The sequence below is a fragment of the Xenopus laevis genome, chromosome 3S (genome assembly GCF_017654675.1).
Source record: "Xenopus laevis strain J_2021 chromosome 3S, Xenopus_laevis_v10.1, whole genome shotgun sequence".
In the NCBI taxonomy this organism is placed as follows: domain Eukaryota; kingdom Metazoa; phylum Chordata; class Amphibia; order Anura; family Pipidae; genus Xenopus; species Xenopus laevis.
This window is the reverse complement of record NC_054376.1, coordinates 50308253-50333014: the sequence shown is the minus strand read 5'-3', so window position 1 is coordinate 50333014 and position 24762 is coordinate 50308253. Positions and strand designations below refer to the sequence as shown.

The window sequence follows — 24762 nt, the reverse complement described above, 5'->3', positions numbered from 1 at the left end:
ATACCAGATCAAATAGTCATATTCCAATGTTATTTTTGAGTTTAGATCCAATTTACAACACATTCCATGTGCCATAGAGCAAGTCTTTGCATTGCCCCAACTGTTAACCTGGTGGTCTAAATCACAGGACACAAGTCAACAGGTCTAGGAAATAACTACAGGAAACAGTCCAAATTCTGCCCGTGTGCCAATGATTATGAGAAAGTATGCAATAAATATTTCAGGTTTGCTTTAATAAGCACACATGCATATTGCAGTGACCAGGAATGCACAGATAGAAGCAGCTTTTTGAACCATAAATCTTTGACATTTTTTGCAACTTTAGAAAGCTTTCCTTTATAAGACAATTTTAGCAATGAAATAGCAGTGTCTGGATATAAAGACATTACACAGCAAAGAAGCCTGGAGGGAGAAAAGGTTTCCTGGAAAATTAAGATTTCAATATTCTGGCTGCTCAACAATGTTCTGCCTTTGGCAGTTTCTTTGTTTAAACCTCTTTTTGGCGATTGCTCCAAGACAGTCTTCTGCTTTACCTTCAACGAAAAATTCACTTTCCCATTCAATGACTTGATACAAGAAGAATATTTCTGCACACTAATGTCCTTAGGTCAAAAGAAACGCAAACATTTCATTTGTATATAAAAATATATATGAAAAAGATCAGCATTTAACGGTGAATAAACCTTTCCATGCTGCTACATTTTACACAAACCTGCATTGAGAAACTTGTTTCAACTTGTTGGCACTAGTGATGTGAGGGCAGCCCGAAGCTTGCAGAATGTGAGGGTCAGGCATGCATCCATACTTCCTGTTGGCGGAACTCTGACCTTATGCCCCATTTCCTCTTTTGGCAATCTGTATTTATAGACTTGTGAGGATGAGAAAAAAAAAAAAAAAAAAAAAAAGATACTGATTAAAGAAAAACTATACCCCCCAAAATATATTGCATAAAACAGCTATAAAACCCCGCTTCATGTAAATAAACCATTTTCATAATAATATACTTTTTTAGTAGTATGTGTAATCATAAATAGAAAATTGCCATTTTAAAAAAATAAGGGCCGCCCCCTGGGATCCTAGGATTCACGGTGCACACAAACAAACCATACACGTTAGGTCACATGAGCAAATTAAAAGACAGAGTTGTCTCTTTTGCTTCCACACTTCTTCTTGTGACAGTTAGAGCTGCAGTATTTCTGGTCAGGCGATCTCTGAGGCAGCACACAGACCATCACGAAATGGCGATTCAAGGCAAGAGATTTAAAAGGGCAATATTTACTTAAATATATATACCAGTTTGGTAAGAGTCTATAATATGTCACTTAATATGATATAAACTAGCCGTTAATTAAGTGTTCATTCTGGGGGTTTAGTTTTCCTTTAAAATATTTGAATCTACTCTATTAAGTTGCCCAAAGAGCAGGAGTCAGAGGTATTCAGACTTCCAGTACACCAGTCTGTTCTAGAGTCAGAGGAATGGACTGCAATTTATTTGTTACATTTGTTGTCTAGAAAACCAGCTGTGAATAAAACAAAGAAATACCTGCTTGAAGTTACACTGTGTGTTGTGGTCTCTTCCGTCAAAAAATATTGCCACTCCAAGGAACGGTCACAATATAGAGTTTATATACATGAATAGACAGGTATACAGTATGTTATCTGTATCTGAAAACCAAAATAAAGCAATGCCATTTTTTTCATATACAATTCTTCATTTCTGACAATTGCTTTGTAGTAAAATTACAGCACTTAGTAAATTACAGTACTTAGTGCTTGATGTGAAGTAAGTAAATTAGCTTCAATTCAAGACCAATTTTAAAAAACATTTTGGCATTAGATGGCCTTAAGCATGATGCTTCTTCCAAAGACTCCAAATACATAAAGTCCTAGTGCCTGGGAATTCAGAATAGGAGATTTTGTACATCATTACAGTGTGTGGAGAAGACAAACTAGCTCCAGTACTAATAAACAACACCAAAATACTGCACTAAACAGGGCAGAACTTTTATTAAAGGGAAACTATCCCTCATAATTGCAGAGAATTTATAAAAATATATCAAATAAAACATCCCATAGGTAAAACACTTTCATATAAATAAAGCCTTTTCATGAAATATAGGTTGAGCTAATGGTATAGGTATGGGACCAGTAATCCAGAATGCTCAGGACATGGGGTTTTCCCAATAAGGGTGTCTTTCTATATCTTAGATCGCCATATCTTAAAGGAGAATTCAAACTGTGGAGTCATCCCCTTGGTCACAATCGGAATTGTCCTGTACACACATAACTTTCACCCACTTGGAAGTGTCGAATAGTACCAATAAGGGAGTGCAGGCATACTGGAACCCAATAATCAGACTGCAGGGCATGGATTTTTTTTTTTTGAATAAACAGCTCTACAACTATCACTCAGCAAAGGAAGGTGAAAGAGTGGCAACCCAGGAGCACAGACCCCTTGACACACATCAACCAGTTGCTGAGTTACAGCCTAACTATCCAACTCAGCAAATTGGCTAACCAATGTGGCCCCTCACATCCACTATAGATGTACTATAGGGTACATTAAAGGAAGGGGAAACAGCGGATATTACTCAACCAAAGTCTGGAGTGGACACTAGTCAATTCTTAAATAGAGTCCTTACTCCATACCAAAGGGTACCACCACCTGCACCACCTTGGGAGAAAGTAAACTAAATCTGGTACCTAGTTAGACCAGCACCTATATACAACGACTACCTTCTACTTGTCCTTTCAATTATTTTTTTTCTTGTCCTTTGTTCCCATACGAAACTGCTATACTGTTTATGTTAAAATAAAAAATAAAATAAAAAATGTAACTGTTTAATATTGTGTTACCCCAGCCGGGCACAAAAATTCAAAAACCAAAGTGTATATTCTGGTCTTGATAGTGATTGTTTAGCTACTCTACACAAAAGTCAGACATACACCTGATAACACTGGGAGCCTGACCCTTTATATGGAAAAATATTCTTTGTACGCACAAAAATGGGTAAATTAAAAAACAAGACCGCTAAACCAGATTCGCCCCTACCGGAGGAATCTGAGGATTCACTGGACTGAGTTCAGACCTACCCAATGCAGAACAAAAGACCAAACTACGGCAGTTGAGAATAATCCACAACATATCCTAAAACTACTAATGCCGTACTTTGATCAAAAATTTGATAGTCTTCAACAGACCATAAATACCACGTTAAGCAGAATAAAGACCAACAGCCAACGCTTAAATGTGGTTGAACAGAGAACTAGCGATAATGAAGACCAAACTATTCATGTGCAAAACCAGGTCAGTGTACAAACACAACTCATACATGAGCTGCAGGACAAGGTTGGTGACCTTGAAAACAGAAGCAGAAGGAATAACCTTTGCTTCATAGGTATCCAAGAAACAATCAAACAAGCAGACCTACCCAAATTACTGGCAACAGAAGTATGTCAGGCCCTAAACATCCCATCACTGCCTCTGGTAAAAATTGAAAGGGCACATAGGATAGGCCCAGAAAGGCAAAACAACAGACCCAGACCAGTACTTGCAAAATTCCTCACTCATGTCGAAAAAGAACAATTGCTACAAGCATATAGAAAACAGAGAGAACTGTTGGTCAACGGGCAAACAATCCTGATTTTCCAGGACTTCTCCCCCTCTGTAAACCTGAGGAGAAGGGAGTTTTCGCCTATATGCAAACACTTAGCCGAACATTACAATATCCGGCAAAACTTAGAATTACCCATGAGCGAAGGACCTTAACCTTTGAAAAATCACAAGAGGCCAAAGCACACTTTGGAACTGAATGATGATAGTTTCTAATGAATATAAATTGATAGGCAGGGTATGTGCCAATAGTTATGTTATCTGAGAGCATAATTAGTTATGTTATAAACCGGCAACCCTGCCAAACTTACATAATATCCTCACCCCTGTGCGGACGGTAAAAACAGGAATGAAGTTAATTTCAATGATAAAAGTTTTACTATTGTGTTAATTATTGATTTATAAATACGAAAATGATCAGATATTTGAACAGAACCCGCTGAAGGCGGAAATGTTAAAAAGTTAAACGGATAATATGATGAAAGACAATTTAACAGTTTTTTTATTCTATCAATGTTTTTATATGTTAATATAAATGTTTATGACACCAGAACACAGTTGATCACAGAAATGCATATCAGAAGGCTCAGTACTTTCTATAAACAGATACATATCTTCCCAGACAAAGACCCTAGCTCGCTGGGACGGGGGCCTAGTCTAAAGGATGAAAACTCTCACACAACCTCATATTACCCGCAGCTATGACACCCCACTCTAGACGAGACCAAAGTACCTCTGTCATTAATAAATCCTCCCTACACATAATTACATGGAACGCTGGAGGACTGAACTCAGCACAAAAGCGTAAAAAAATCCTCCTCCATCTAAAGAAAAGCAAACCAGATATTGACTTATAAAGGAGACACACTGGCAGGAGACATCTAACATTATACTCAAAGATGCCTGGATCCAAGAATGTATACATGCAGATTACACTAAAAAAGAAAGGGGGGTAGCCATCCTTTTCAACAAATCTCTAACATGATTACATCTGTGCACAACGACACTGAATACACTATTTTAAACATATATGCACCCAATACATGTAACCACCCTTTCTATGCCAACTTAGTGCAACTACTTGCAAGTCAAATGGAAGGACACCTAATAGTGGGAGGCTACTTCAACGCAGTAGTAGATCAAATGCTGGATAAAATCACATTCAGGGCAGACCACTTGCACTCACCACCTAGAAAGTAATTATTTGATGCCCCAATGGTCTTTGGTAGACCCCTATCGCATGCTCAACCCCCACTACGAAAGACTGCAGCTTCTTTTCCCATGTCCACAAATCCCACTCACGCATCGACTACATTCTGGTATCGGCGGGGATGGCCCTCCGTGCATTGTCGGCTACTATAGGGGTAATTGCAATTTCAGACCATGCCCCGGTCCATTTTAAATATAAACTAACCAACCCAACAAATAAATGTTACTCTTGGAAATTTCCATCATACATGTCAACAAATGAATTGTTTAGAAAGTTCCTTATAACTTCCTGGGAAAACTACAAAGATGATAACCTTGAACATTATGATGATCCAGTGCTATTCTGGGAAGCCTCTAAAGCAGTTCTGAGGCGCCACATTATTTCCTATATGCCAAAAGAAGTGGGAATTCCGAAAAACTTATATCCAATTACACAATCAGGTCAAAACTGCTTATACTGACTTTATACTCTATCCAACTAACGAGACAGAAACTAAATACAAGGAAACCAAGAGACTTTAAACACCAAATTACCACCCATGTAGCCCGAAAAATTGACTACAACAAAAACAGATATTTCCAAAAAAGCAAACAAGGCTGGTAGGCTTATAGCAAAGCTAGCCAAGCCAAGGGGAATGCGAAAGCACATTCTGGCCATCATAAATCCAAACACAAAATGACGTACCACAGAACCTCGAAATTCAAAACCTCTTTTACAACTATTTTAAAGAGTTATATACCAGTACTTCTCCCACCCCTACAGACTCAACTACATTCTTAAACAAAGCCAAACTACCAAAACTAACTCAAGATCAAACGGACTTGTTAAATACAAACATATCAATACAAGAGGTAGGCAAGCAATTAAAAATCTTGGTAACGTGAAATCCCCAGGACCTGATGGACTCAGCAATGAATACTACAAAAATGTAGAAATACAAATACAATCTGTACTTTCAGACTTATTCAATACAATCCTCCAATATTCAGAGATTCCCCCACACTTGATGCATTTACAATACTACTTCCAAAACCAATGAAACATGAACATCTTGCTTCATACTGCCCTATTTCTCTTCTGAATAGCGACTTAAACTATGGCCAATCGTCTGCAGAACATCCTACCAGATATACACACCATCAGATATACAGAACATCAGATATACAGAACATCAGATATACAGAACATCAGCTAGGATTCGTACATGGCAGACAATCCATCAAAGCCATCAGGGCAGCCATAGCAGCGACAATTATTTCCAACCAGCCCTCCCAGGGTCATACAAATAACATACTATTAAGTCTAGATGCAGAGAAGGCCATTGATAAGGTCCTTTGGCCACACATAATCAACATACTGGAATACAGGGGGTTTGGATATACATTCTCAAACTACATTAAGGCAATCTACACTTACCCTCATACCACACTCATTGTTAATAATATTAACTTGACCCCTATTACAATGCGTAGAGGAACTAGAAAAGGTTGCCCCCTCTCCCCCTTATAATTCAACTTGGCAATCGATCCCCTACTCAGAGTTTTACAAGATATGCACACATTCAAAGGCATCGCATTTGGTCCAACGGAACGTAAAATAACTGCTATTTTTTATGTATCACACCCAGAACATTCTCTGCCAGCTATTTTTGAAGAAATACAACTCTTCGGAGACAAATCAGGATTTAAAATTAACTTTGAAAGGGGGGCGTGGCCTAACCGCAGAGCTGAATGGCAGCTTGAGCCTGCAGCTCTGCATAGTGACACTGTAAAAAGCAGCTCATAGCACCCTAAAAAAGCTTCAGAGAGCGAAACTGAAGGGGAATACCCCTAGAACACCATGGACTACAGCAGAGTGGATAATAAGAGGAAGAAGAAAAAATCCAGACCAAGAAAGCTGACTGCTTTATACAGCACTGAGGGCCTAGATGGCGGTTGCTATGGAGATGGAGACCAACACAACCCTGTCACACAGGATTCTCTCACCTACATGGTAAATAAACAACAGGGATCCCCCTTTGCATCACCTCATAGCCTCCAGACCCCCCAAAAAGCTGATGTACAGCGTGAGGAGAGCAGTGACACATCTCCAGGCACACCTACATCAAGGAGCCCAGCTAAATCCAGGCCCCGCGCAGATAGTCAGGGGGGTCAGGCAGACTCTGCCCAGCACACACAGTCTATAAATCCTGATGTATCTGACCCCTTAATGCAGTTTCCCACCACTGATCAGCCGATCTCCCAGAATTTTTTAAAGGAATTCATGCTATCTTTTAGAAGCGCCCTACATGCAGACATGAAAGTACTAACTGATCAGATGTCTCAATTTGCAATTGAAACTAATCAGCGTGTAACAAAAATTGAGCATAAAATAAGTGACATAACAATCACACACAACGAAATGGTGGACGCATATGATGAGTTGGCTGATGAAGTAAAGTGGATTAAAGAGAAGATAGCGGATGCGGAGGACCGCAACCGCCGCAACAATGTCAAAATTAGGGGCATCCCTGAAAGTGTATCAACTGATGGACTTAAGCTATATGTCAAAGACATCTTAAAAGCTACTCTCCCTGGGACCCCAGAGAGTGAGCTAGTTATTGATCGAGCTCACAGACTTCCAAAACCAAACTTCCTTCCTGACCGGGTACCCAGGGATGTGATAATAAGAATACATTTCTATCACGTGAAGGAAGAGTTTCTCTCTGCCACCAGACGAGGGAAAAAGTTGCCTGACCCATATCAAGATCTGGCGTTATACTCGGATCTCTCGCAGACCACCTTGCTAGCTAGGAGAGACTTTGGACCAGTCACAGCATCCCTGAGGAACAGCAACATCCCATACAGATGGGGCTTCCCCACCAAGCTACTGATCCACAAACAAGGAACACTCCATGTGTTGAAAAATGTGAAAGAGGGACTTGATCTCCTTGCACAGTGGAACATTGCCATAGTTGCCCCAAGAGAGGGGAGATCTACCCCAAGAGCCATTAAACCTCAGCAGATGGAGTGGTCCGATGACAAGGAAGAGAACAATAAATCTGCTGAAGCTTCTGGTGGGCCTTGACAAAATGGTTCAGTGTCCTAGTCCACAAACTTTTTTTCCCCCACTTGAGGACTTTTCCCTCCTAAGATTCCCCTAGTGAGGTGAACAGTTCTTTTCTTTTCTGCAGGTTAACATAATAGACCTAGGCCTGAAGGTCTAATAACACCTGGTCTTTAACCTTTGTTTTCCTTCCTTTTAGGGACGGAACTTTTAAGAGATGCTAACTCTAGCACGGTTTCTATTTTGGTTATATTTTCTCTTGTTACTAACCCCTTTTTTTTCCCATAGCACTGAGAAATATGGACTGAATTTATTGGAAAATTTTCACAGGATAAGTCTAATGTTTGCTTTGAGCAGAGTCAATTTAAATGTAATACATATGACCTATAGCACTTATTTTAATGATTATGTTACAGGAATTTAAAATTCTATCATTGAATGTGAGAGGCCTGAACTCTAACAGGAAAAGGTACTTACTTCAGAAATTAATTAGAGAGGAGAGGGCTGATGTGGTATGTCTTCAGGAGACACATTTGAATGACAGTGGGGCTTCTTGTTTCAAGCTCACTGGCTATTCAAATGTGTATCACTCCACACTGAAAGACAAAAAGAAATGTGGTGTCTTGATAGCTGTTAAAGATTCATTGGGGTTTGATCTGACCAATGTTCATAACAGTGATGATGGAAGAATGACCATAATTACAGGTAAAATCAATACAAAGGAATACACAATTGTAAATATCTACTCCCCTAATCAACATCAGGCAAAATTCCTGAATAAAAAACTGAAAAAAATTACAAACATCTTCAAAGGTCACCTCTTCATTGTAGGTGATTTAAATGCGGTAGTAGATCCAAACCTTGACTGTACAACCATACGCAAAAAACCCCCAGCTAATATCCAATCTTTCTTAATTTCTTCAGAATTGTATGATGTATGGAGATGTTTCCACCCCAAAGAAAAACAATACACTTTTTACTCCTCAATATACCATTCCTTTACCAGAATAGATCACATCCTAGTGGATAAATTTGCACTTCCACTCATCTCTGACATCTCAATTGGTACTAGGACGTGGTCAGATCACTCCCCAATAACAGTTAAAGTTAGGATACAAGGCTCTCCACCAAGTGCTTCCATCTGGAGAATGAATAAAATCACACTCCACTCAGAACAATCCTCCCATATGATTAAAAAACACCTAGAGGAGTACTTTACAATAAATAACGGAGCAGGAACCAGTAAGACAACCTTATGGAATGCCCATAAGGCATATATGAGGGGCATTTTTATTCAACAAAGTGCAATCCTTAAAAAAAGAAGAAGAGAGAGAACAGACTCATTATTGAAAGAAATTAAATTATTGGAAAAGGCAGTGTACACAAACAAAAAAGTTGAATTAATTCCCAAATTGGAATCGATACGCCAGGAATTAACAGATGTATTATACCAACAATATGACAAATGGCAGACTATTATGAAAGAAAATTGGTACACAGACAGGAATAAGGCAGGCAAGGCCATGGCTCATAAGATAAAAGGCCGTAGAATGGCTCAAAGAATACTAAAAATTAAACATCCAAAATCGAATATCATGACTTACCACCCCAATGATATTGTTGATGCTTTAGCATCATATTATGAGTCACTCTATAATCTGGGCCAGGATCCTGAAACACACAACCCCACCCAATTAGAGATTAATGAATATCTAGATAGCGTTCAACTACCCTCAATCTCAGAGTTTGAGCAAAAACAACTAAATCTCCCCTTTAGCCAACAAGAGGTTGAGATAGCAATCAGATCTTTGAAACATGATAAGGCACCTGGAATTGATGGTTTTATTAATGACTATTTCAAAAAATTTAGTAATATCCTATCCAGACCATTAACCAATATGTATAATGAAGTGGCATCAACAGGCATATTTCCTAAAGAATCTTTAACTGCGGTTATTTCCACAATTCCCAAAGAAGGCAAGGACCCTAGTGATCCTAGCAGTTATAGGCCTATCTCACTGCTAAACACAGACCTAAAAATTTACGCCCAAATAATTTCTAACAGGCTCGCTCCCTTGATTCCACAATTAGTACACCCAGACCAGGTTGGGTTTGTAAAAGGTAGAGTCACCAATGATGGTACCAGGAAAGTTCTTGCACTTCTGCACAAAATCGGGCTCTGTCGGACGCCTACTCTCTTCGTCTCCTTAGACGCTGAGAAGGCGTTTGACAGAGTTAATTGGAAATATCTGTCCAGTATACTAACCAAATTTGGATGTGTAGGTTACTTACAAAAAGCTATTCTAGCCTTATATTCAAAACCAACAGCTATGGTATCATCTTCAGGTTCCTTGTCTGCCCCTTTTAGTATCACCAATGGTACCCGACAGGGATGCCCACTTTCACCAACAATATTTATTTTGTCACTGGAACCTCTAGCACAAAAAATTAGAGAAAACAAAACTATTCATGGAGTCAGTGTTTATGACTCTGAAATAAAACTAGGACTTTATGCAGATGACATAATATTGTACCTACAAAAACCGTCTGTATCTTTGCCAAACCTAAGAAAAGAGCTTAAAAATTTCTCAAATATCTCTTATTATAAATTGAATGAACAAAAAACAGTAATTTTACCCTGCAATATCAAAAAAGATACACTCCAATCACTTAAAGGTACTTGCCCTTTTTCATGGTCAACCAAATCAATTAAATACCTTGGAATTTATATTACCCCATCTCTACCCTTACTATATAAAGAAAATTATGAGCCCTGGATTACCAAGATAAAAACAAAATTAGAAGCACTTTCCAAATTAGAATTCTCATGGTTAGGTAGAACAGCTGCGTTTAAAATGATGGTTCTTCCACAGTTGCTATATTTATTTAGGAATATCCCAATTAGAATCCCCAAAAAATTCTTTACCTCATTACAGAGAATGATAAATAAATTTGTATTAATAAATAAATCTTCTAGGTTTTCAAATAAAATTTTAACCCTACATTCCTCAGAACTAGGTTTTGGTGTCCCAGACATAGAAAAATACTATAAGGCCACTATATTAGAACAATCTAGAGTGATTTGGACAAATGACTTGTCCAAGCAATGGATACATTTGGAACAAGACCAACTCCCCCTCAAAAACTATAGAGCATTTCTGGAATCTAGATTGATATGGAAAACCCAACAGCAAACCTCCAATCCCATTACAGCCAACACCTTGAGAGTATGGAAAGAATTTATTAAACTTAACAGTGAAGACCCATTAGCAAATATCCAAATAAATCCCATAATAAATTTATCTAGTATGATTAAAGGCTTAGATATAGGTAACTGGATAGAATTAGGCCTGGATTCGGTAGACAAACTTTTTGATGACACTAAACTGAAAACATTTGATGAATTAGTAAACCTTTACAATATTCCTAGATCTGAAAACAACAAATATCTTACCATACATAAATTTCTATCTAAAAATCCCCCTAATCCAATAAATTTACCTCCCCAGATAAATAGACTGCTAAAATCTGAAAAAAATAATCAAAAAGGAACATCAGTATTATATAGAGCATTATTATCATTAAAAGATGACACACCCAAATGGCAATTGAAAAAGTGGCAAGAAACTTTACAAACTGACATCTCACAAGAAGATTGGGAATGTGCCCTAAAATCTTTAAAGAAAGCATCCCATTGTGTTTCACATCATGAGAACTGGATCAAAATGGTTTGGCAATGGTATATGACGCCTGAAAAAATATCCAAATTTGACAGCAGAACAACACCTTTGTGCTGGAGGAACTGTGGCCAAACAGGCTCATTGGACCATATTTTCTGGCACTGCCCTAAAATTACACCAATATGGGAAGAAGTAGAAAAAGTTTTACAAAAATTACCAGTTAACCTTACTCATATCCCCCCAGGTATGGCTTTGTTACACTTGGGAATCAGGGACCTGCCCAAGAGAGAGAGGCTCATATTACATCATATATTTGTATCCACAAGACTTCTAATTGTTGATAACTGGAAATCTCCATATGTTCCAAAAATTACAGAAATTCTGAAAAAAGTGGATTTCAACTTGACAGCTGAGAAGTCTTGGGCTGTTAAATGTGGAAATCTACAAACCTTTCTCGACAGGGCGAGTCTTTGGTTGTCAGTGTATCCTGCATCCAAATTATCTGAATTTTAGATCTCTCACTAGTTAAATTTACTTTGATTCTGCAATACTTAAACAACTGGTCATTATAGCTAATTATCCTATCCATATACTCAGTGACATGTCCCGTTAGACAATCCCTGTTCATTTGTTCATTATTTGATTACTAATGGTTATCGATATAAACTAGTAAGCGATAGAACTTCATATTAGTATCCCTTAATATAGTAGACATATCTACAAATAAAAATAATACGTTAAGTTTATTAGTTAAAAGGACACAAATGCGCTGCATATATCCTTAAGGGATGGATGCGACCCTTGGAAACTTAGCAGGGAGGATCTTGGTCCCCCAGTTTCTATTAGGCTCTGCTCCATTTAGGAAAATACAAAAATAAAGTTGTAGTGTGATTGGTCCTATAGATTAAGCAAATATTTCATAAGAATGTTTTAATGTATAATTACAGCTATTAACCAATTCTTTATACATTAAAGTTCAGACCTGGTCCGTTTATCTGTTTTTATCTTGTGATGTAAACATTTTACTGTTATTAATAAGATATGTCATATTTATGACTGTATGTTCTATTTAAAAAAAAAAAAAAAAAAATTTCAATAAAAAATATTGAAACCTAAAATTAACTTTGAAAAACCTACAGCCCTTTCTTTAAACTCTAACAAAACATACGAATGGAGCAAACACTACAAACCAAAATGGGCACGGGATCATATAAAATATCCTGGCATAACCATTCCACGCAATTATCACAAATTATATGACCTAAATATTAAACGTGTAATAATTACACTTAAAGATGAGGTTAACAGCTGGAAACACCACACTCTCTCTAACATAGGCAGAGCGAACTAAATCAAAATGATAGCATTTCCGAAATTGTTGTATTTGATACAAACATTGCCATTTGTGCTTAAACAAAACAACCTGAAGGAAATCACTGCACTCTTTCGGACCTTTATCTGGAATGGCAAAAGACCCCGAATCAGCATGTTAAAAATGCAACAGCAGGCAATGCATGGGGGCCTACATCTTCCAGATATTAAACAATATAACATAGCAGCACTCACAAGAATTCTAATAGATTGGCTACATTCAACATCTATATATAGGATGTGGGACATTGACTCTTGTTTTACACACCCTCTAAATTTAATCAACACACTACATTTACACAAGCAGGAAATCTCACAGGAACTATCTAGTAACCCATTAATAATGTCCACTTGGCAGGTATGGCACACATTACGATCTAAATACAACTTAAACTCCCACCACTCTCTGCGCAATACTTTTCTAAGTAATGAAGAATTCCAACACGGACAGGCTTCTTACCCCTTTGTGAGATGGAAAGTGGAGGGTCTTTCAGCCATTAAACATACAGTGAATAAAAACCTCAAAAGACAGATGACATTCCAGGAACTCAGAGAAAAATTCGCAATAGTGCACTCACACAATATCGCATTCATGCAAATACAAAGTTACACAAAAAAAGTTTGTACCCATTTATCAGACTCAGACTGGGATAACTCTCTAGACAGAGTCCTGGAAAAGGGGGTCACAAGCAAGGGGGCTATCTCACAATACTATAAGAGAAACTGAATTATATGACTATAGCAAAGTAAAAGAGGGAACGGGGAAATGGACAAAATGGTTACCTGATTTAGATATGGCAGACGTCCTGGAAGCACTGTGCAGCTGCATAAATGCACTCCCCATTCCTTCTTATAGAGAAATGTTGCTCCTATTATTCCCCTCCAAAACTATGGCAACATAATAAATTGACCGAAATGTAATCAATAGGACGCAGATATGTTTCACGCTCTCTGGAACTGCCCAATTATTAAGAAATTTTGGAGGGAGGTAAGATATTTTTCTAATGCAAACCTTCTAAATTTTACCCCAATTCCTCCAGAATGGGCCACCCTAGGTCTCAAAACACACCTCCCATCCAAACTAACTAAAGGTAGTAAGAGACTTTTAATTATAACTTCGCAGTAGCAAAAAAAAAAAAAAAAAAAAATATCCTCCAAGAGTGGATCAAACCTCGACCCCCATCCATTTCTCTTTTTCGGTAAAAACTGTCCCACTTGTTTAATATGGACTGGTTTGAAGCCTCTATGCAGAAAGAAATAAGGGTAAAAAGTTTCTTTGAAACATGGGAAATCTACATTACTACTCTATCATATGAAAAGCAACTCGAATTGACGCAGTGCTTCCAAGGGACTTTTTGGTATACACAGAGAATAATTCTCCAGGATCCCCCAATTATATTACAATAACTCATAACATGCATGGTTAGAGAAGACAGGAGAAGGTTTTAAACATGTATAATGTATACCACATGAAATAACATTTTGTTGCACAGCGGAAACCGAAAGTACAACCTTACTTTTAGTCTAAATCCAAAGATTGAGAGTCATGGCTATGATGTTTTAACATTACATGTATGTAATCTCAAAAAGGGGAAAAAAAAAGAAGAGGAAAATGTATACAGAGGTAAATTAATACAAACTGTAACATTATTGTACCATTATTTATATGCCTGAGATATGTATTATCATGTTTAAAGTACATGAATGGAAATGTAAAATATTTCCTCTTTAAAACATTATTTTGTTCCATTTTCTTAAATAGACAGAAAAGCATGAAGACAAAAGTCTTCATCACAAGGAGGTGACATTATTATAGGCTACTAATACTATCAATACAGAGGCCAAAATGCAGTAGCCTTACTTTCTATTTTAAATAAAGGGAGTTTATTTTCCTTGTAACTACCTGTTCTTGCTCTGATGTCAGGTAAAAAAAAATACTGAATTAATTTCTTACCAAGGCCAAACATCAGCAAACTAAAATTGACACTGTATAGAATTCAACTCGAGACACTTCACAAATTAGCTTTATTATAAATAAGGCAATCAAACACAAACACATAAATATGGATAAAAAAATAGATTTTTGAACACAAGATGATAGAAAATAACCACACAACTTGTTTGCACAAAGAACACATTAAAAAAACGCAAGGTTGTAAACACATAGTGTAGATAACATACAAGGAAACAATGTTTCCATAAACCATAAAGTTAAGGGTTCCCTTATAAATTAATTGTTTATAGCATGTGCAATTTCAGTTATTAGTTGAAACTATTTAAATTGGGGAATGGGCTGTCAAAACCACTGTCTTGCTGTGGACATAATGCAAAGTCAAGTAACAATTTTCTTGATGGCAGCTTGTTGCCTTGACCTACATCTGAAAATAATTTAGATTCTGGATGAATTCCTGTAGCTGGAGGAGAAGTTTCTTGGATCTTATTAGAATACTTTCTTGGATTGACATATTTTCTCTTTGCAACGTGAGCAAAATGTTTATTTCTATCGCCACTGCTAAATGTATCATGGTTTTCCTGAGTAAGAGAACATAAAGCTGCAGCTGAAGAATGCTCTTCAACATCTAAAATCAGCGGTTCCATTTTCAAAGAACCCCTTGCAGGGTGATGCTGAAACAGGCTTTTACTGCTAATACAGCTCCAGTCATTGCTTCCATTTTCATCCCGCACAGGGGTTTCTTGCAGATCAAACTTTTGCAGACCTGATTTTTTCTTTGGCTGTTCAGCGTTGGGATATAATCTACCAGCTTTCAAAGTGGATTGTTCGTTTTCCTCCTGATGAGCGACAGGGACACACTCAGTACTGGAATCAATACAGCTAAAGGCTTTTACTTTCTGAAATGGCACTGTGGTGGTAAACTGGGAATTTGCATTATCTAAAAAATGTTTTCTAAGTGTTGGAAAAGAAGAATTCTCGTGTATAGCAGAAGCTCCTTCAGCATCTGTTACTTTGTTCCATTGAGACTTTTCCCGAACATGCCTTTTGATGAGCTCCTCTATTGTCTGCTGGTCAACATTCTGATCCAAAGGATTATTATTTTTATTGTGGGCTGGCTTCAGTAAGCTTCTCTGGTCTTGTGTAGTTTCAGTCAAAATATTTTCCTTCTGTGGCATATCTGCAGAGAATGTATATAAAAAGCCATGAGTAACATTCGACCCATTTAACTTTGTGTATCTATGTGCAGGTTGGTCAAGTTCAAGCTAACTTCTGAACAAGATTTGTGGGTTGCGGGCGGGTTCGGAATGAATTGCCCGGGTGACTTGTTCCTACCTCCTTCCCTATGAGCCACTACAGAAACAGGATTAAAAATACACCCTTAATGAAGGGAGTTGATGTGTATAGTTAATGCAGAAAGACACGATAAGTTGGAATTCACTTAGAAGTGGAACATGTTAGAGGGACACAATCAACAAGTGCAAACATAAACAAGGTCAACACACACACAAATTGTGTAATAAACTTTTCTTCCCTAGTGAAAGCAAAACACAAAAAAAGACAGATGTTGAGGCAATTACATTTTACACTCAGCAGAGAAAGAGTTTTGTACTCAAGTTAGTTCTGGAAATAATTACAGAGAGAAGGTGGTGAGAAGGAAAATCATGGTTTGGATGACATTTTAGCAAAAATAATAATTGCGTAATAATTGCGTAAGTTTAAGTGGAAATAAAAGTGATCCAGATATATCAGATCACCATTTTGGAGTCAGATATTTTAACTAGCAACAAAAAGCATGGCTTTCTTTGGATAAGAATGCAGAGGCCTTTACAGAAGTCAAACTACATATAGTTACTTGTATGAAGGCCTTTTTTGCATCATGAGTAGAAAAGACAATATAGCAGTAATGTTAATGAGCTGAACATCTGGCTCTGAGAAAGGCCATTCCCAATTCCATCATACATAGGCAGTCCTCTGTTGTTCTGAAGATTTGGGTAAACAGAAAGTATTGTTATTAAAAGCAGACACTACTGGGAGAAATGAGTGCAGTTGGGGAGAGACTTGTCTTTGTAGAAGACCATGATATTAATGAGAAATGTTACTTTCCATTTGGGGAAAAGCCAGTAATGGCTCAAGCTGTGGCTTCTGAAGAGTTCTGAGGACTAGATTAACCCTTCCAATGCTTGCTAATTTGGTACTTTTATTGCCAAACCATTTTTGAACATTTTGCGATTTTTCACTTTAGGGGCCTTTCCTGGGAGGGTCTTTTAATTTACCCAGGAAAACGATATATTGTTTTTCTCAGGAGGACAATTAAGCTTTCAAAATATGCTAGGATGTTGGTGTAATTCCACTTCTGTAAAATAAATAGGCTTCTAAGTGTCTTAAAAAAAAAAAAAGTAAAAAAAAAAAAGAATAATAATACAAACATATTTCAGAAACATAATTTATTTTATGTATGAGAACACCGTAGATATGCAAATTCTAGGTCTCCTGAATGCACGAATATCAAATATATATAGTTTTATGGAGATTTCTCACTTGTATAGATCAAAAACTCCAATCAGTACACTACCAAATTTCCAAAGCGCCGCTCCACAAAACCGCATACTTCTGATTTCAAGGCCAAATATTCCACTAACAGTAGGTTTACTCTAGAAAACGGTGCATTATTAAAAAGAACAGATTCTGGCGAATCCAAAATGGGTAAATATTAGGGATGCACTGAATGCAGGATTCGACCTTTTTCAGCAGGATTCGGCCGAACCGAATCCTAATTTGTATATGCAAATTAGGGATGGGAGGGAAATCACGTGACTGTCACAAAATAAGTAAAAAATGTTTTCCCCATCAAATCCCTAATTTGCATATGTAAATTCGTATTCCGTTCGGCCAAATCTTTTGTGAAGAATTTGGGGCTTCGGCCGAATCCAAAATAGTGGATTTGGTGCATCCCTAGTAAATATATCTATGTTCTCCAAACTACCAAGTTGCAATTCTTTCCTAAGGTTATAATTTTTTTTATAAAAATGTGTGAATTTTTTGAAAAATTACCTCAGAGCTTCCAGTCTACAGCATCATATCTCCCAAATATCATTAGCTACCAAGGTAAAACACCCTAAATATGAATTCCAGGAGTCCACTGAACAGTTTGATGCCCAATGTGTATTGGTTTACCAAAGTATGTGGCCTATAAAGGCCCCAAAATTAAGACACTCCATACAATGAAAGGAGGGTGTTCCCCCCCCGAAACACCCTCCAAAAACGTTGATTTTTTTGGCAGCATAATAAAGGGTGTCCATTCCCAGACTGCATAATCTGGAGTGTGCGCGGATCTGTTTCTAAACATATGTGACACTCCATACGAGCCATCAGTTCTGTAATTCCAAAATCAACACATTTACATAATTTTATAATTTTACCAAGTTGCAAGTGTTCCTAAATATGGCGATTGTGGTAAGATTTCCGAAAATTATCTCAAAACTACTTCCATTTTGCAGCATCTTATCTCCCACTTACAATTAGGTACCAATGTAAAACACCCTAAATATGAACGCCAGGAGTCCATTGAACAGTTTGATGCCCACTTTGTATTGGTTTACCCAAGTATGTGGCATATAGGGGCCTCCATAATTCCATATACTACAAAATTAACAGTATTTTTGGAGGGCAAAGGTACAAAAAAAAAAAAAAGTACATGCACCCCATAAAACCATATATTTTCATAAAGTAGACATTCCCCTCAATCCAAATTGGGTATGCATGTCTTTCTACTCCTAAGCACCAAGCGGCAAACCTTTCCTAAATTTGGCGATTTTCTTGACATTTACAAAATAACCTCAAAACTTCCACATGGCAACATCTTATCTCCCACATACTATTAGGTACCAAGATAAAACAGCCTAAATATAAACGCTTGGGGTCTGCTGAACAGTTTGATGCCCAATATACATAGGTTTATCAAAATATATAGCATGTAAAGACCTTAAAATCTAACTTGTGCATACTTTTTTGATGGCTTATAATTTACACTAATTTATAAACACTGCCAGTTTTATGAGGGATATAAGCAACAACAAAAAATTATGGTGAGAGCTAAAAATAATATATTTTTGGAAAGTACACATTCTGACAAATCCAAAATGGGTAATTATATCTTTCTTCTCTAAACTACCCAACTGCAAAGCTACACTAAAGTCAGTGATTTTTATGACATTTCTGAAAATCAAGACCCTGCAACTGTACAAAGACCCCCAAACACCATATAGTTTTGAAAAGTACACTTTCTGACAAATCCAAAATGGGTAATTAGGTCTTTCTACTCCAAAGTACCATACTGCAAAGCTATGTTCTTAAAATCATCTTAAAATATTGCAATTGGTGGCGTTTATCTCACCCAATTTCTTGCAAACAATTGTAAAACACCCAAAATATTGACGCCAATGGTCTACTGAACAGTTTTATGGCCAATATGCATAGATATATAAAAGCAGGTGGGCACATGTGGACCTCAAATGAAAATAGTGCATATGAATTTTCTTGGCTGTCAATTTGCCTTCTGTGAACAAAGCCCCCTGACTGCATATGATGTGCCGCAGGACCCCCTAACACAGGGATCCCCAACCTTTAGAACCCGTGAGCAACATTCAGAAGTAAAAGGAGTTGGGGAGCAACACTAGCCTGAAAAATGTTCTTGGGGTGCCAAATAAATGCTGTGATTGGTCATTTAGTAGCCCCTATGTGGATTGTCAACCAACATTGAGGCTCTGTTTTGCAGTACAACTGGTTTTTATGCAACTAAAACTTGCCTCCAAGCCTGAAATTCAAAAATAAGCACCTGCTTTGATGCCACTGGGAGCAACATCCAAGGGGTTGGAGAGCAACATGTTGCTCGCGAGCTACTGGTTGGGGATCACTGCCCTAACAGTACAAAGACCCCTTAAAACCATCTGTTTTTGGAAAGTTAAAGCCATCTTTCTACACGAAACTGCAAAACTTTTGTAAACGTATAGGTTTTTAGGACATTTCTAAATATCGCCTGTATTTATCTCAAGCAATGTTTTACGTACAAAAAACAAAAAAAACAAAAAAAAAAAAACACCCTAAATATAATGAATAGTTTGATGCCCAATATGCATAGATTTACAATTGGTTTATCCAATTTTTACATACAATTGGAAAACAACTTAAATATTGATGCCAAGGATCTACTGAACAGATTGATGCAGAATATGCATAGATATACCAAAGCAGCTGGCCTTTGTGGACCCCAAATGAAAAGCATGCATATGAATTTTCATGCCTGCTGCTGAAAACAGAGGTATTGATGCCCAATATGCATAGATTTACCAAAGTATGTGGTATATATCAATCCCAAATGAAAAAGGTGAATTTTCATGCATGCCAACTCAGCTGCTGAAAACAGATCCCACTGACTGTGTATTATTAAGACTACTGAAGGTACAAAGACCCTCAGAAAAATATATATTTTTGGCAAGAACGTATCCTGACGAATCCAACAAGGGAAAATACACTTTTCTATACCAAAGCACCAAACAGCAAAGCTATGCTAAAAATACATAAGGAACAATAATGCAGGGATAAAATTGCAATAAAACAAAAAATTTTTTGCAAATCAATGAAATAAAATAACTGATCAAACAGCGTAACTAGTGGCTAAAATAGATGATCCAATAGTCAAGCTGCAAAAATAAACAGTTTTCAGGGGTAAACACAAAATGGTAAAATGAATAAGTAAAAAGCAAAACCCTCTTTTGTTTTTTGCAGCAGTGCAGAAGAAAGAGGAAGACAGGCAGTTTAGCAGACGCAAAATCTTGTCTGCTGCTTTGAGGTTGGCCCTGCGACAATTATGTCGCAGGACTAACATAACAGCCCCTCAGCCTTGTTGCCCAGGGGGCTGTCAATGCTGCCCATTCTCTGCTGAGGTGGTTGAAGCTGCCGATGCAGAGGAAACCACTAATCTGCGCAATAATGTACATAGCATGTCCTTTGCAGATAGAGCCCCTGCCTGCCAGCACGTACGCCAAAGGGTTAAGGAGTTGGACTTTAACTTTCAACTTTTCAATTGGCTTCCATTTTTTTTCAGTTTAATTGACTTACCAAACGCCATTGTTTGTCCACAGGAAGACCTCATCTTCTTCAAAGCTGGCCTACAGGTCTCATTCACACCATCTATAACATTCTTATGTTATGGTGCCAAGTTATCCCTGACACAATAGCCCTAGATATACCAAGAGGAGTGGTGGACAGTTGCACCAGGTTTCTGTACCAAAATGGACATGGCCATTTATGGCCAGTTTGGACTATACAGACTCCCTTTCCAGCTTCTGAGTGACTCAAGACCATAGCGGAAGCAGAACAATATATAACTCATTGAATCCACAGATTACCCACTCGTGGACTGTTTCTGCCAATGGATCCCAGTCCTTAGGATCAGTCACTGTAAAGAGTGTCAGCAGGACTTTCTGTCCTGACAAAAAATAAATGCACTTTCAATAACTTGCATAGTGATCTGCTTCAGCAGAAATAAGGAGAAATGAGTATATCCATAGAGAATACGTGGACCAGGAAGCGCGGTGTGTTTAAAGGAAAACTATACCCCCAAAATGAATATTTAAGCAACAGATAGTTTATATCAAATTGAATGACATATTAAAGAATCTTACTATACTGGAATATATATTTACATAAATATTGCCCTTTTACATCTCTTGCCTTGAACCACCATTTCGTGACTCTATCTGTGCTGCCTCAGAGATCACCTGACCAGAAATACTACAACACTAACTGTAACAGGAAGAAGTGAGGAAGCAAAAGACAGAACTCTGTCTGTTAATTGGCTCATGTGACCTAACATGTGGTTTGTATGTGTGCACAGTGAATCTTATGATCTCAGGGGGCGGCCCTTATTTTTTAAAATGGCAATTTTCTATTTATGATTACCCAATGGCACACACTACTAGAAAAGTATATTATTATGAAAATGGTTCATTTACATGAAGCAGGATTTTACATATGAGATGTTTTATGCAATATCTTTTTATAGAGCCCTACATTGTTTGGGGGGTATAGTTTTCCTTTAAGAGACATTCAATTCTCAAGATAAAAAAAAAATCATGTTGCTCATATGTGCCACTTTAAAGATGTGCAACTGTATGCCTACTGACAGCTGACATTCCTCCTGAAATGGAGGAATCAGTGTGAGTTGCGATTCTTAAGGTGGCCATACACGGGCAGATTAAAGCTGCCGATATCGGTCCCCATGTGTGGGGGCTCCCGACGGGTCCTCTCGATCGATATCAGGCCAGATATTGATCGGTCAAATTGGCTAGTTGATGTGGCTTTACAAAGAGAGCAAATCCGGCTCTGGGATTTTTTAAAAAATCTTATTAAACACGACAAAAGTGCAGGAATAGATTCCAGCTACAGAAACTTTAAAGCTGACTCAACCCTGCTCACCGTAGACATTGGTTGGTCCGGGTGCACAATGCCCCGGACCCCACTCCTGAATATAAACACCGGGTTCTTCAAGTCTGCTACACAAGTGGTTAAACAGTGAAAGCTGTGCTGCGAATCTTACCCTGCAGAGATGGTGACCCGGGTGCAGCCAGCCCCGAGTCCGTCACTAGGAAGGAACGCCAAGGTCAGGTAGAAGATTTGCAGATTTGTAGGCCGCGCACTCCTGGGACACCAACACGAACCGCTCGTCTCCAAATGTTAAAAGGTAAACTCTTTATTTTTAAGACATACAATCAATCAAACAACAATAGCGTCTGAGGTCTGACGCGTTTCGTGATAATACACTTCCTCAGAGGTCTCTGAGGAAGTGTATTATCACGAAACGCGTCAGACCTCAGACGCTATTGTTGTTTGATTGATTGTATGTCTTAAAAATAAAGAGTTTACCTTTTAACATTTGGAGACGAGCGGTTCGTGTTGGTGTCCCAGGAGTGCGCGGCCTACAAATCTGCAAATCTTCTAGTTGATGTGGTCCTGCGACCCGTAGGAGCCCATTTGTAGTACTGTAGGGCCGAACGTTCGGATTCATCCGATATTGCCCAGCCGTTAGTGGGCATATCGGGTTAAGATCTGCTCATTTGGCGACCTTGCCAAACGAGCGGATCTTATAGTGTATGGCCACCTTAACTGCTCTCATGCCAGTGAGCCTCAGTTGCTGTAGGAGAATCAACACTAGACAGATATTGCACCTTCAGTAATCTGTTAAGAGAAGGAACTAATACAACTAAATCCTGTTCTGGCCACCTGGGTCTGGAAAGGTTCCCTAGGGAGCATTCACAACTTCAGCTGCGTTTGTGCAAATTTTCCCTGCAGTCAGTTGCGAGTAGAACCACATTCATTAAAGGTACTTGGGCCAAAATGTGCTTTTTGCACGGCTACATTAATTATATTAAAAACTCAGCTTTCAGTAGGTGCAGTTTATTCATACCTGACTTTAGGCTTTTGAGCTGGAACTTTTTAGAAACAGGAGATTCCAAAACCTTGGCCATAGTAGCAAGTTTGCTGGCAGCATTAATGATTTTTTTCTCAGCTCTGTTTTAAAACACAATTAATTATGAATTAATAATTGTTTATCAATTCCAAAAGACATATTCAGCTATAAACATTGACATATCTATGAATTCCTCTTTGCTATTTTAAAATACAATTTTGGAATCTGGCAATAAATAAATAAATATATACCTATGATGTTATCTCAGCTGCCCTGCAATTATATTATTTTATATTGTGACTGAAGCCATTAATAAAAAAAATACACTAACGTACCTTACAATACCTTTCATTCCATCTGTACTTCCGAACCTATTGCCCATATTGTTGGATGAAAACCTTACCCTTCATTCTTCCCATCATCTTTTAGAAGTTGCTGCAGGCATGTCAAGTAGTACGTCCGCATTTTACGAGCAGTTTCTTGTCGTTCTCTTAAAACTTCAGATTTGAGCATTTCAGTAGCTCTACCTTTACTTTCATGAATGTAACGAAGCATATCATCTGCAGAGTGAAGACGATAATTAACAATAAAATATCACATTAAGCGAATGTGCTTCACCAAGCCTAGGAAAATGTTCTAGAGTAGTGCTGTGAACATTTTTGCATGGAGCGGGCCTATCTTTTAGCATCTCTACACTGGAAAGAGTGTCATTAAACAAGAAATTCTGTGTGTGAGAAAAAGAATGAATGATTTTTGAGCACATGATTAGTGTATGTATTTTTCCTTATTAACAGTTCCAAACTTACTTTTGATGTTGTCCACAGCTTTGATGTATTGAACACGTATTTTTTCTAAAGCAGTGCCATTACACATCGTGCAGCCTTCACTGCCACCCTCTGCTGGCTCCAAGCTGCAATTACAGCAACTTAAAAATTATTTCATAATTTTAAGAGGCAGAGAAGCAAAAACAAATCAACTTATAAACAGGCCTTCTGATTAAAAAAAAAAGAACTAACTCGCTGCCTATATTGACGGTGTAGAAATTGCTAGTTAAATTAAGGACTGAATAACAGCAAAAGTCAGGTGGTTAGTTGAAAAAATAAATAAATAAAAATTACCATGCAGGAGACTGTGCAACTGTCAGCTCAAGTTTTTTCTGCAACTCGCTATTTTGCTTTTTCAGTTCCTCTGTAAGTATGTGGTTTTCTGTAATGGAAGAAATGTAAATGCAGTGAAACATAACATATTTTATCTATCTATCTATATATATATATATATATATATATATATATATATATATATAAATAAATATGCTTGCATTTTTTTCTAATTTTTTTATTGGCACAATATTGTCTCATCGATATTACTACAACCTATATATAGCAAATAAAGCTCATAATATATGCCTGAGGTCCTTACCCT

At 37.6% G+C, this 24762-nt stretch overlaps 1 protein-coding gene across 5 annotated transcripts in view; it reads right to left on the bottom strand.

Annotated features, from left to right (window-relative positions):
* Positions 1 to 224: 224 nt before the first annotated feature.
* The window catches only part of cep152.S (centrosomal protein 152kDa S homeolog), a 47824-nt gene continuing 23286 nt past the window's right edge, over positions 225 to 24762 (bottom strand). For 4 of the 5 annotated variants that reach the window (XM_018255420.2, XM_041588287.1, XM_018255418.2 and 1 more), the window contains 5 exons: positions 24459 to 24546; positions 24147 to 24250; positions 23744 to 23900; positions 23338 to 23441; positions 14927 to 16050 (listed from right to left, as the gene is read on the bottom strand). In XM_018255420.2, the coding sequence (XP_018110909.1) occupies positions 15182 to 16050; positions 23338 to 23441; positions 23744 to 23900; positions 24147 to 24250; positions 24459 to 24546 (1322 nt within the window). In that variant the 3' untranslated portion in view covers positions 14927 to 15181. Of the gene's footprint in view, positions 603 to 712; positions 869 to 14926; positions 16051 to 23337; positions 23442 to 23743; positions 23901 to 24146; positions 24251 to 24458; positions 24547 to 24762 lie in introns of those variants that run through there. The other variant, XM_018255421.2, reaches the window with a different exon arrangement.